The sequence below is a fragment of the Genypterus blacodes genome, unplaced genomic scaffold, assembly GCF_046128005.1.
Source record: "Genypterus blacodes isolate CSIRO-AG114 ecotype Tasmania unplaced genomic scaffold, CSIRO-AGI_Gbla_v1 ptg000108l_1, whole genome shotgun sequence".
Classification (NCBI taxonomy): Eukaryota; Metazoa; Chordata; class Actinopteri; order Ophidiiformes; family Ophidiidae; genus Genypterus; species Genypterus blacodes.
Window position 1 is genome coordinate 1,014,749 of NW_027466912.1, and position 13,973 is coordinate 1,028,721.

General features: G+C 45.1%; 1 protein-coding gene across 1 annotated transcript in view; it reads right to left on the reverse strand.

Moving 5' to 3' along the window:
* Window positions 1-13,973, reverse strand: part of thada (THADA armadillo repeat containing) — a 58,151-nt gene that overhangs the window by 40,216 nt on the left and 3,962 nt on the right. Inside the window, exons 12-26 of the mRNA XM_076160878.1 lie at window positions 13,605-13,759; window positions 13,324-13,479; window positions 12,995-13,102; window positions 12,773-12,896; window positions 12,504-12,649; window positions 12,140-12,371; window positions 11,841-11,976; window positions 11,469-11,605; window positions 11,242-11,388; window positions 10,589-10,743; window positions 5,306-5,415; window positions 4,620-4,752; window positions 2,953-3,075; window positions 2,437-2,559; window positions 1,862-1,953 (exon numbers count right to left, since the gene is read on the reverse strand). Of these exons, the coding sequence (XP_076016993.1) occupies window positions 1,862-1,953; window positions 2,437-2,559; window positions 2,953-3,075; window positions 4,620-4,752; window positions 5,306-5,415; window positions 10,589-10,743; window positions 11,242-11,388; window positions 11,469-11,605; window positions 11,841-11,976; window positions 12,140-12,371; window positions 12,504-12,649; window positions 12,773-12,896; window positions 12,995-13,102; window positions 13,324-13,479; window positions 13,605-13,759 (2,077 nt within the window). The remainder of the gene's footprint in view (window positions 1-1,861; window positions 1,954-2,436; window positions 2,560-2,952; window positions 3,076-4,619; window positions 4,753-5,305; window positions 5,416-10,588; window positions 10,744-11,241; window positions 11,389-11,468; window positions 11,606-11,840; window positions 11,977-12,139; window positions 12,372-12,503; window positions 12,650-12,772; window positions 12,897-12,994; window positions 13,103-13,323; window positions 13,480-13,604; window positions 13,760-13,973) is intronic.

Below are 13,973 nucleotides of genomic sequence, written 5' to 3' on the forward strand. Positions count from 1 at the left end.
GACTTCTCTGTTTCTGTTCCAATGACATCATCAGATAATACAGATGGAGTTTGACAGAGAAAAGCTCTGCCTTCCACAACTTCAGGTATTTTCCAGTGAGAATGATTTGTCTAAAACTTGCTGTAGCTTCCAAAGTTCCAAACTCCACTCAACCCACATGTAGGCCAAATAAAGCAAACCATAAAATATACATGTGGAGACGCATATTGACCCAGATCTGCCACTACATTTACATGCACACCACACGCCAATTGTTTGTCTGTACTGCAATTAATAGTATTCACAGCATTTCATAGTTCGCTAAATATACACGACGTGTTACGTAATCGGAGTGTGAGGAAAGTCTGCCCGTTGAGGAAATTCATGCGGAGGCGCGGATGTCTAAATGGCTTCATAAATTCATTCACATCACATAATTTAGGTCTTTAAGCCGAGTAAGCATACTCACATTTCAAACACATGATGATGATGATGTGTAATGCTTAAAAAATGGTTTTATTTCCTTAATCAGTGTGGTGTCAAAAGGTCCATGACAACCTATTAAGGTCCATGACAACCTATTTACTTTCAATATGGAGGCTGCCCTGAGATCAAGGCCCTTCACAATCAGATTACATTTTCCAAAACAGACTTTGGCATAATTTACTGCCGAAGCTGATTGTTCAAAGCAGGACTAACAAATGTTACTTGCCAAGGGAAATAAGTAAATCAGAAAAGTTATATCCCTTGACTGATCCAGCGCAATTAGCATATATCAGATTCATTTAGATTATTTTGTAATCCACCGACTAACACGTACTCCGTTAAAATGATCAGTGGCCATAATGGTTTGGCTTGAGGTCGATCCAATATCATTTGTGTTGATGACATAACGCCCTGTAATGCAGCTGCTGGGGGGGGATAGAGGAAATCACTCAGGTCAATCAGGTCAGTAACGCTTAGTAATGTAATCTCTACACACAAAAAGAACACAGGTACACAAACAGGCATACGTACGCAGACACACACACACACACACACACACACACACACACACACACACACACACAGACAGTGACGTGTTGCCATGGCCACACATCCTTCTCCTTTCTGTTTTTATAGAATCACAAGCTGTCAAGTGTCACCTGTATTAATAGATTTCACACTGAGATAACGTTCATGTCCTTTGTGGAGACTTCTACTTTAATAATCTCTGGTGGTGCATCAGCAGCACAGAGGGGTCAGGCAAAAAAAAAGTATTTGGCTCCAAGGAGACCTCGGTTTCAGCCGGACTGGTGTTACTACAGTGACCCCCAGTGGTGAAAAGCCGTCACTGATTGTAGACACAGTAGTTCCTTTACCTTCAGTTTAATTCATTTTTGGTTTTATGTTTCAATCTTTCTTTCAAGTTATTAGATTGTAAATAAGTGGTAGTGGCTCATGCCTCCCTGAATAATGTCAATAAGCGTGTCTGGATGACCTCAGTTAGTTTGCATTGAAATGGATGGGGGCGATATACAGGATTTAAAGACTGTAAAGAATTGTGCGCGTGTTTTCATAGTGCTGACTGAAGATGTTGCACTACAATGACTGAAGTCGATACGTCTGATACAACATTCTCCAGTTATTTCTTGAGCAATGATTCAATTCTAACCAACCAAACGGGTGATTTCACAAGCTAATTTCCTCTCTGACTAATAGTCGGCCTATTAAAATGGTTGGAAACAAAACCTGCACACTCCTTGGGACCTTATAGCACATAGCTGAGAACCACTGGTCTGGAGAAACTATGTGCAAATGTCAACACGTCACGCTGTGCTTATGCACGAGACGATGACTCTGAAGTGCTAAGACGAGCACTGGAGAGGTAGAAGGGGCAGACCTGTTCTTCTTCGAGTGTTCGTCCTTCCCTTTCTTCACTCCAAATATCCGCGTGATCAATGTGCTGAAGAGAAGAGTGGAGGAGTTCCTCACCTGGGAATGGACAAAAGAGGGAACGTGGCTCATAAAAGTGACATCCTTGCAAATGCATATACTACAGGAAGCAAGGCAGAGAGAAGTGCCTTAACACCCTGCATCACACACACAAACACACACAGCTGCACACTTTCACACCAGGGAGCTCAACTGAAGTCTCCTGCTGTTGATTACTGAGCTTATTTCTTAAAAAGTAGTTTGTTTTCTTATACAAAAAGTTTATTATTGCCTCCAGTGGCGCAGTTGTTCATCAATGTTCTGGCCCATGTTACCTCAGACGTGGGGGCTGAGAAACAAAGAGTTTTAAATCACTCCAATCAGATTTTGCAGATCAGGGGAGCCGAGATCTAGATCTAGATTAAATACCAGAAAACCAATTATGCCTTATAAAAAAAGAACACGTACAAAACAAACACAGACAAAAGTTGTGTAAGGTTTAGAAAGTGAATGTTGATAGAAGAGAAGAAATGTGAGACTCACTGCCCAGACGGGAGAGGTGAAGCCCAGTACAGCAGCCTGCATGCCGTCTGAGACGAAGGGGATTATGTTTTCCCCCAGACGAGTGTCCCTGTACAGCGCCCGCAGGATGTTCAGAGCGTGGACCTGGGGTAAAGTCAACAAATAGCATTTTATTTATCATTTGCATCTCACCAAATTGCTATAAATCAATCAAAATGGCTGGTGCTGTAAACATTATTTCTAAAGCAGGACTCATATTAGCTAAGTTATGAATAGATTCTGTCTTTTCTGTGTCATCAAGGAGTTGATCAATTCTACCCTTGTTGCCTAAAGCCTTCATAAACAATTTAATTGAACTTATATGCAATTTGATTACAGAACAAGCAACATAAAAGTTAAATTGTTTGAGCATATTTAGGTCTAGCACAAACAAGCCCAAGCAAATATCAAAGTTAATTTCAATCTTTGAACAGACAGGCTGCCTCATGTGACACAGACAAGATGGAAGTGATGGAGGCAGATGCTGTGTGTTTGTACCTGAGGCACAGTGGAGCGGTCAGTGTTTCTGTCAGCAGAAGGCATGGCCAGGGCAATCAGCTCTTTCATGGTCATCTTCAACAGACTGCAACTGGAAGACTTTGGCTCAGAGGAGAGAAGAGCCTGGAGAGGAAAATGTATTTGTAACATCATACAAATACTTCTACTGTCCTAAGCTTAAACCAGCACCACATACTTTACAAAGTCACATGTTACATAAACCAAATGCTTTACGATTACATAAGTTTTGTCTGTAACAATAGTTTCATTGAGTGACATCATGTGCGCGAGCTGAGTGGGTGGGGTGTGTGTGACAGCAATTGGCTGCTGTGAGAGAAAGGAGTTATCCTGCTGGGGGAGCTGATGGGAGCCAGCCGTGTGTCTGGCCTGGGTTACGGTTTTGAGTCAGGCCTGGGAGCAATGGACAGATGGAGGACAGAGGCGGACAGGGCGGAGGAGGAGAGAAGGCAGCACAGTCTGACTCCTATGAACTCTTAAGGGGGGAGGTGAGGAGGACTAGTCTGGCGCATGTCTGTCCTATATCGCATGAGCGGCAGCATGAGGCGGGCAAGTCTCTCCGGATCTGACTCTCGTCTTCCTGAAGGAACGCAGCCTGAAGACTTCAACTTCTCCCCAGACTTCCTCCGCTCTCTTGACTCTCACTCCTCCCCATCTCATCCATCTCTCTCTGTATCTCTCTCCTTCATCCCCTCATCGTAAGTCATCCATCCTTCTCCCCTATCTGCGTCATTACTCTCCACGTCCCACATGTCTGCCTTTGCTGTGGCTCCACCAGTACTGTGATCCTCTAATACATAAGATCAGTACAGCCAGAGAACAAAAGTGATCACAGCTAAAATGTGGATAATCCTCATGACTAATCACAGATCAATGTGTCACTGCTGTGCACGTCAATAAACAAGGCTTGGTCAAAGATTTCAGATGTTGCGATACCTGACTGTACACACACACACACTCACACAAAAGGCAATCAAAGCCAGCAGTATTTGGAGAGACTGAGTGATGCTAGTACTGCAGCCCTCTGTCTCACTCAAAACCACAACAATGAGCGCCCACTCGTGAATTACTGCTATGATAAAACGCGAACTCTGTCATGTCTGCTTCTAATATCTGTGGCGCGCTGTAATCAGAGGGAAGTGTACAGAGGCAAGCTGTGGGTGAATAACAGAGTGAGTCAGTCAAGCGTCCGGGTAGCTTGAGGTGTGTGGGACTGGTGACTTCACAGACGGGTCAACCAAAGGACAGTGTGTGTGGGACTGTGCTTCCAGGCATTATGTGTGTCAGTGAGGACAAAACAAAACAGGACTGCTGATCGCACCATTTTTAGGAGTAAACTGTTCACACACTTAAATATTCATTACCAACACATTACATATCATAATCTTAAATTTGACCTTATTTTGATTCAAACACCCTAAACAAAATAGCTGTTCTGCCATCACGTCTCAGCACCTTATCATTTGTTATACAAATGATAATATATACTTTCCCTTTTGATATCAAGCAGCTTCATATTTAGCTTATTATTATTAGAATGACATCATTCTTTAACCATGGTAAGTATCGTATATTCACAGTGGTTCCGTGACACTTTTGTGATGGTTTATGAGCACCTTCAATTAAACCTGTAATCTGAGAACACACACCTGGATGTAAAAGGGGATTCCAGCACTGCGTCGTGTGGCACAGAGTTTGGACGACGGGTCACTGGATTTGACCTCTTCGAGCACTTCAGACAGCCAGCGGGCAGGAAGCTGCTGCAGGGCCTGGCTGCCACTCCTTAAGCGGGCACACACACACGCACCAAACAGAGAGAAGGAAAAGTTGAGGGGAAGACACAACAACACAACATTGTGAAAGAAAGAAAGAGGTTAAGAATGAGGACGAGGGAGTGAGAGTGAGGGAAGAGCGAACTACAAACTAAAGCCAGAGACTGATGTGTGGCATCAAAAGGCTGTGGTTGAACACCCCACAATCAACACCCTATAACCCAGCGCACGGCCCGCATACCATCTACACACTGCACTTTCCAGGCCAGTGCCCCCCTTTACACACAAACCACTAGAATGTCACCCTCATTACACAACACGCTCGCCATCTTCCAAGGGACTGGGTTTTGTACGGGACAAAACAAGTGAGTTTTGTTTAAAACAGCTCGGGCACTGGGCGGCTCAAAGACAACATGGCTGCGGCAGGTTTGCGGTTCATCTTCTACATCCTACCAGCGACAAATACGAGAGAGGGAGAAGTTCTTTCACATCAATGCAAATAAGGGTGAGACATTTCATTTGGCTCAGGTCTCTGTAAACCTTCTGAACACACACACACCTACCTGCACAGCATCTCGGTGAGTCGCACAAAGCCCACATAAGCCAGTTCAAAGGCACCTCGATGGCGAGACTGCAGTAGCTGCTGACGGAAGTACAGGCCAACACCTTCCACCTGTAAGAGAGACAGAGCGACGAATCAATGACAATCACAAAAGGACTACAATTATCTACTTCTATCATTTGAGGTTTCAAGATATAGCTTTACAGTTCAGCCACTTGTTAAGCCATTTTGTTTTGCATTTTATTATATGTTACTGGGAGAAATGAAGTTAGGGGCAGGGAAGCAGATGCAATGATAGCATCGTGGTTATCTTCAGATTCTTAACATAACTTAAGAACCAAGACCGGCAGTTTAGTTTACAGGCGTCTTAAATTCAGTTTCAGTGAAGTGACACTTGTTTTTCTCGTTCAGTCATTTGCAGCACTCTGACTCATGGCGCAGAGACTGAACAGGACACCAGAGAACACACAGTTTTTCCCCCCCGGACTATATACTTGTGTTTGATTTTTTACAAATAGACCACAGTTGAGCCGTGGCAACATTTATTTTCGTTTCAGTTTCTGTCTGACTTTGTATTTAATTACATTGGCGAGAACAAAGCGTAGCGACGACGAGTGGTGACGCATACCTGGGCCTTTATTGAGAGCACATAAATACATTTCTGTGTATATATGCCGATGATCAATTTCTTCAGCAGAGATGTGTGGGCCAGGCTATTAAATGCATCACTTTATTTTCCATTGCCCTCTCATGCTCTGTCATAAACAACATATCCAAGCAAGAACAAACTGTGCCTTTTTTGATTGATCTAAATTCACTTCAATGCTGTTTTAAATGGTACAAAATGGCACATTACAGTTTGTGGGATAATGAGGGATCCACAGTTCCAAGCAGCATTTTGAACTCTGAAACAGGCTTTGTCAACCCACTATGATGTCAAGAAAAAGCTGATTTTGGAAGATCGGCCTCCTGATAAGGACTGGTTCAGTCTCCCAACAAATACAACCGACAGCACAGCAGCTGACTGCAGTTTAAATGGTTCCTCATTGGTCGGGTCGAGTGCATCCGCAACTGATTCAAATTTAGAGCACTTTGTGTATCTGGAAAGCAGAGTGAAACACCAACACTCGCCACGCCGGCTCTTGTTTTAGAGACACCGCTTGGTTTCGGCGAGTGAGCGCAGTGCATGTGGAGCGTGAGAGAGGCATGTCAGTAGCGTGACAAGTGTGTTCAAATAAGGATGCTGAGACATCCACATAATGGCCACTGTCAGTAAAACCATCCAGTTAGTAACAGTGTTAGTAACACTATTCTAACTATACACACACACACACACACACTTGAACACAAAGTGAATGCCGTTTCTGTGGCAGAGAGTAAACTGGTGAGTGTGTTGCAGGTGAGGCGGCAGGGCGAGGCGGACGCAGAGCTGCAGCGGCCTGTCATTAAAGCTGTGGTATCACCGCTGCCACAGAGCCGGCCTGGGCCCCGGCTTAGTCAGGGGTGGCACGGAGGGCACAGGGAGGGGTGGCAGAGCCCGGGCAGAAGAAGAAAAAAAACACACAAACACAGCCCAGGCCCCTGAGGGGATGTGGGGTTAGACACAACATCTTAACAAACACAGACGCAGACCCGCAGATGGACGGGTGCTCCGCCAGTCAATGAAAGCTTCAGCAGTAATCCCTCTCACAGAAGCAAAGCCACAGAGGCCTGCGCTCCATTTCTGATGCAAGTTTACACCAAGACGATATACATGTTTGATGGCACAGAATAAAACACAAAATCAAGTAAGGCAGAATAAAAGATTGTCAATATTATTATGGAATGTTCAGTGACAAAATATGTAAACATAAAAAAAAATTCTGGCCACAAAACTGGTCAATAAACTGAGCTGACCCATCGGCCCTAAAGTGGACGGACTGAGTCGACCACAGTGTCGCCAAGCCCAGTGACTTATCACATTGGTGACCAGAGTGGACTCCTGGTACAGGCCTGACCTCACCGGGTTAAAAATGGCAAAGACAGTCACTGTTAGAGGCCCACGGCTGCCGGGCCCAGACCGCTGCGGTGCTGAGCTGGGCCGAGCCGGGCCGCGGCTTCGCCTATTTAAAGGCACCCTCCCAAAGGTTCCCGTCTGTGTAACTGTTTAAAGGGCCTTGCACACTTCCTGCGCCGGGACTGGGGGGGGGGGGGGGGGGGGGGGGAGGGGAGGGGAGAAGGGGACTTTATTTAGATGTCAACTTCCTGTTTGCAAATGCGCCCGTTTCCCAGAAAAAAACCTCCGTGTGCGGAGAGAGAAGTTTCCCAAGTCTAATTACACGTATGGCTCGTGGGGCCGTGACGGCGACCCAAATAGCCCGCTTCTCCCCTGACGGCCGCGGGTTAGTGCTCTGATAATGTTTGTTGTTGTGGCTGTTCAATCTAATTGCTACAAACTGGAGGGGGCAATTATGAAGGCCTGATTTAGAAATGGTAACAAAGCAATGGAAAGCCACAGAGTTATGTCAGACTGTGTACTCATTATTATATCCTATTATTTCCCTGTATTATTCTTCGATTATCTCTCAAATCTGCCTCTGTGAAATCTACATCTGGACCAGTTATTGTTGACATTGTCTGACTCTGCTGTAGTGATGCTGTGTGTGTTTGTCCAGCCACATATTACAAACACAAAGAGGAGAGAATACTACAAACACACCTCACTTATATACACAATCCAACACTACAACACCGAAGCCGTGGTGGTGACAGGACAAATGACTGGATAAATACATCCCTCGTATTGCGTAATAATAAGCAAAGTGTGGATAAGTTTCTCACTTAGCTACAGAGGCAAAAACAAACGGTCTGTCCACTCGGTGTAACCAGGGCTCCGGTCCATCCAGATCCTGCCATGCTAAATAAACATCAGAGCTGTCGAACTCCAGAGGGCCCGCTACTTCGGTGGTCTGTCACACACGTCGTGCCCTTTGAAGATGTTATAGCTTTTATTCCATCCGTCTTTCTCCATTTCAATTTTGCCTTCTCGCTGCCCCCGTTAATTCATCAGGAATAAGAGAAAAAAGACGGTACCACTCATCACCAATGCCACATGTTAAAGCTGCTGCTGCTGCCTGAAATCATCACCATCATTGTACAACAACAACAGCTGCCGTTACCATGGCGCCACATGGAGACAGTAACATCTGCAAACGCGGCCAGGCCAAAGGAGATGTAACACAGGATGTTGGCCCGGGAGGCTGGGAGGCGTTTCGCTGGAAAAGAGATGCGCTTTGGTCTTGGCCCGTCAATGTCATCGCTGTGGCAGGGCAGAGTGACTTTGTCCTCTCGCTGAACGCCAAGACAGATCCCAACATTTCCAAACACTAGTGGAATCGCCCCATGGAGCGTTAAGGCGAACAGACACACTGTTTGCGTAACGTCTCGCACACACTCGGAATACATGGAACTGATGACAAAGAAACAGAGAGGGTGAATTGGACTTTTCTTCTCGCTCCACGTGGTCCGGTACAACTTTTCTTAACTCACTGCTTATGTAATGGTGCCCTGTTACCATAGAGACACGCAGGGAACAACACAGCATCATTGACCTCACCGTCAATTATCTCTTCATGGCACTGTGGCGGTGACGTCATTAAGAGTGCCGTAGTGATAGTTAAACACACCGAAGAACTGTTGGATAAAATCTATGCTACATGGATCCAAGAAACTCTTTTATAACCCGAAAGGAGTGTAACAGCTGTAAATGTGCATCTCCCAATTTCATACAGAATGTGGTCAAATGGGTTTTATCCGGCTATAAAAGGCACAGTTGACTCTGTAGTATACATTAATACACTTAAGTGAATTGCTGACATCAATGCAATGTCTCATTCAAGTTTTCTCAAAAAAAGAATCTATTTAAAAACACTAGAAGTCATGAAATCCAGTTGTTAATGATGTAAACAAAATGTGCACATATACATAATGTGCTTCCAAATTTGCAGCTGTAAGCACCCTCCGTACACACAACACATAGTGTGATACTTCCTACTTTCACTACAGACACTTCCTCTCCTAGGGGGAGAAATACACGGCCAACAGGCAAACAAAAACACACACAAATGAACACACAGCCATTACCCCCTACACAGACAAACACAGCCTATGTCTGGTACCTTTGTTATTATGGACCGTAACATGCTGAACCACTCAGACAACTATTCCTGCGTGTGTGTGTGTGTGTGTGCGTGCGTGTGTGTGTGTTGTGTTGCCATGCTCAGTGTTTTCCTGCTGGTGGTGGAAGTGATTTGGAAAGAATGCAGTGGAAAAGGAGGGGCGTTGCGGCCGTTAAACCAGCAGGGCTGTGCCTCAAATGAAAGCGCGACGCTAACAAGGGTGGATGCTAATTGAAGAGCCTCCCTGCATGGTGTCACAAACACACACACACACATTCACAACATTCCCCACTACAGTGTGCAGACACACACAGGAGAGTTTTTCACATGGAAGTCACGCTGGGGCAACTATGACCCTGTGTTGTGTGTGTGTGAGAGGACGGCGATGTAGAATTCTACAGCTGTGCCCAGACACTGTGTGAGTTGCGTGTTGCACACTCACTTGCAATGTTCTGTTATGAAAATAAAATACTAGGGGCGGCACAGCTCTGGATGATAGAGTGGTCGTCTAGGGATTGGAGGGTTACTGATTCCATTCAAGGCTCCTCCTAAGTGCTGTTGAGCAAGACACTGAACCTCTTAACTGCTCCTGATGTGCAGGCAGGCTCCTCACGTTGTGTGTCCCTGCCTGTCAGTGTATGAATGGGTGAATGGTAGGTTATTGAAGAGCGCTATATGAGATAAAGGCACTATAGAAGTGCGGTCCATATAATCCCTTCAAACTTTACCGGATCTAAATAAAGACCGCTGGTTTAAATGTCAAATGTGAATGTAAACACCTGATCTTGTTTCCAACACTTGACTGACATCCATCAGGGGGCAGCAAGACTACGGTGCAAATATACCAACTCCACAAGTACATTCTAGTGCCTTGGTCAAGGGCAATGGCAGGAGTAATTAACCTCGCACACATTTTTGACGGTAGGGGGAAACCTCACAGCCTCTTGTTGTATGGCAACAATGCTACCCTTTAAGCCTTTAGACCTAATAAGCTTTTGATTATTGACATTACATATGCAATCAAATAAATGGTGCTAAATTCATCATGTTGGAAATGCAAAACACCAAGTGTCAAGGGATTTAGGACGCGGGTATGCGTGTCTGTCTTTTGCGCATTGAGGTCTCACCTGTTCTTCCGTGATGAGCCCGGGGTGTGTGTCGTCGTTGGTGCAGTGCAGAGGCAGGCTCTGACACAGCTGTCCCAGCAGCATGGACACTTCCTTCATGCTCCGCCAGCAACATACCAGCACCATCTGGGCTGTCACCCTGTAGCCCTCACCGCCTGGAACAAAGACACACACACGTTCAATATCGCAGGAGATTCAAACGTTCAACAATGTAAACAAATAAATGAGTGACTTTATAGATTTGTCTGAAATGCAAAAGAGGTTACTACGCCTGCTTGTATAGCCTTTTTTTCTTGTTTTTGTCTGTTGGTTCAAGTTAAGCCGATCAGTAATAAAGACACTGTATCTCCAGGTGGCAGGCTATGCATTGTGTCTATACATCTCACACAGAATGGACAGTAGGTCAAACACTGCCCCCAACAGGCAGATAAAAGGATTACAACAGAAAATACTTTCTAGAAAACAAATCACTCTTAAATCTTAATCTTATATCTTACTATTGATATTTAAACATCCTCTATCAAAGGGCAGATTGGGATTACATACTCAGTTAATTAAGCAAACTGAAGACATTTTTTACATAAGCTATTAGGATAAATTCACAAATGGAAGCAAGCTCTCTCTAATTAAAATAAATGAAAACTATAGCCAACCTGTGTCTAGTGATGGTGTATGTGTGCTCTGGCCTTGTGTGTGATCTTCCCCCTGGTGTGTGTCCAGCTCCCTGGGGCTAGTGAAGAAGTCATTGGTGTCCCTGGGTTGGATCTCCTGCAGGATTTTCTGTAAACCTGCCGATGTGTCTGTCAAAACAAACACAGGAAACGTGTTATAGTCTAAGTTTTCTCCACGCCATATTTGCACGTGAAACAAGAGAGAATACCCGAGTCAGTATCCATGGGAATGAGTCCTTCTGGAGAGGAGCTCTGGACTACTGGGGAAACCACATCAGACACACTGTAGCACACAGTGATCAGCTCGGACACCAAACTTCTCCACTGCTCAGTCTGGCTTAAACTCCTAAAACACACAGAAATGCATTTATAGCATAAAAGCACCAAAAGTTCTATGGTCATGGCTGAATTCAAAACTCGCAAAGTTGTACTGTAACATGACGTACAGTGCGAACCAATCAGTGAATCTAACTTAAGTCCAAAACCATTCAAGAAAAAAGCAAATAGCAAAGAAAGCTGAACTGCCATTGTCATGTGGCGACATGTGTGTGTGTGTGTGTTGTTGCAGTTCTTGTCCTTACCCAATGTTCAGGCCCTGCAGGACGGCAGTGATGCAGTGGGCTCTGCCATAGAGAGGAAAGGAAGCAGCTGCCTGCAAGAGAGACGACTGGGCCCTCAACACCTCCAACTGCAGACACTGCAGCAGGAACTGAACCACTGAGAACAAAGAAACAATCCATGAATTTAAAACATGATGATTCTCCATATCTTATGCTGTTGTATCTTAGTATACTTCTCCTTGTATCTTAGTCTTTGCATGTTGTCAAATACTGTATGTCACCTATCATGATTTGATTGTACAGTAGCTGCCAGATCTTACCGGTTAGCGTGTTGAGCTCCAGGATGAGGGCTTCAGAAGCCTGGGGTTGTGGTGAGGAGGGAGGCTGGAAAGTGAGGTGCTGCTCCTCGGCACAGTGCAGCAGTGCCAGGCTCAGGTCCGGCAGTCGGAGCAGCAGGTTGAGGAGGTGGGCTGCTGAAACACTGTCGAAAGGCTTGGTGCTGGTGCTGAGGTCCAAAGCAGCTTTAAGGACACAACGCATTCTCTCTGGAATCTAATAAAACAAAGACAAAACAAAGGTGTAATTAACCAAATATTACTCAAATGAGAGCTATTCATTTATTTCTTTTGCTGAAAATAGAAGGCTTATTGTTGCTTAGCCACTAGTCTTGGCCATCATACTAACATGAAGCTCCACAGCAGACGGAGGAAGCTGCTGTAGTAATGTTGAAGCCAGCTGCTTGACTTCCAGGAAGTTGCTGGCAACAGAGTGTAGGACATTCTGAGCGTGGGCAGAGGTTATGACTTCACCAAGGGCAAACACATCAGGTCCTGCGGACAAGAGAGCAAGGGGTGAGGAAAGAAGGGGCATGTTTATATGTATCAACACAACTCACTGCATTATTTTCCCATCATAGGTTCTGTAGTAGCTGTGCATGTGAACAGATGGTGTACCTGTGGTGAAGGTGAACAGATCGCCCACTTGAACCAACAGGTGAAGGGACGTAAGGCACTTGGAGAAGGAAGCTCCAGGAAGCAAAACCTCCAACAGCTTCAGACAGAGACAACATAGGAACTCCTACACACACGCAAAACACATACAGAGTGAAAAATAAATCAAGAACAGAACTGAGTGATCATCCCCTGCTGAACCTCATTAACATCAAGGGTGTGTACCTTATACTTGTCCAGTGTCCGCTGGTCTCTGTCTCTCTGCTCCTGGCGTCTCTCTTGGCTCAGTCTCTTCTGCAGCAGCTGACTGCTATCCTTCACTCTACATAACAACTGCACAGAAATCAACATGCATTATACTTATGTCTGCTATAACTCAATAATGTTCGACTGACACATCTGAATTGGAACAGGGGAGAGCTGAAACGTTACAAATCTATTAGTGTTTTGGATGAACTGATATATAAAATCAAGTATTTCATAAATTCAGCATTCCTGTGTTTGAAACATGGAGGTGTCTCTTAAACAGTGCGACTGCTGAGGGGGCTACTGACCTTCTTCAGTGAGCTGACTGTCTGCTGTCTGACACCGGGTGACTGACTGTTGAGGTTAAACAGCAGGAAGTGGTGGATTAAGTCCATTTCCTGTGAGGTTAGAACCTCAGTGCTGCGGTGGCTCTCGCACACCAAGCCCAGAGCATCCATCCTTACCTAGACAGTAAGATTGATGACACACAAATATAATGGAAATTAAGGAGACATTCCACATAATGAATGATGAATTAGACAAATATAGGCATAGAGTACTTAAAAGTCGAGAATAAAGACAAACTCACTTGATCGTGTTTGTGTACGAGCACTTGTTGAAGCAGGGAGACGGGCACCAGTCCTCCCCACAGACCCTCCTCTGAGCAAGGTAGGACACCCTGGGCCCTGGCCGCACGCAGGCAAGTCATCAGAGCGCCGACAGCACCTCTGCTGCCTGGAGGAGCTGACGAGACAATTCCACATGTTTTTCAAACTTGGATTGCACTGTAAAAGGGTGGTGTGACAATGATGTGGGAAAGAAATGGCAGATATGGAAAAGAAGCCAGCATTGCACCTGAAACCTTTCATACACAGCAACAACAACCGGACTGAATTGAGAAATTAGACAGGATTTAGCAGAATATCTAGGCATCCTGATATGTTAATGTGATCTAGGG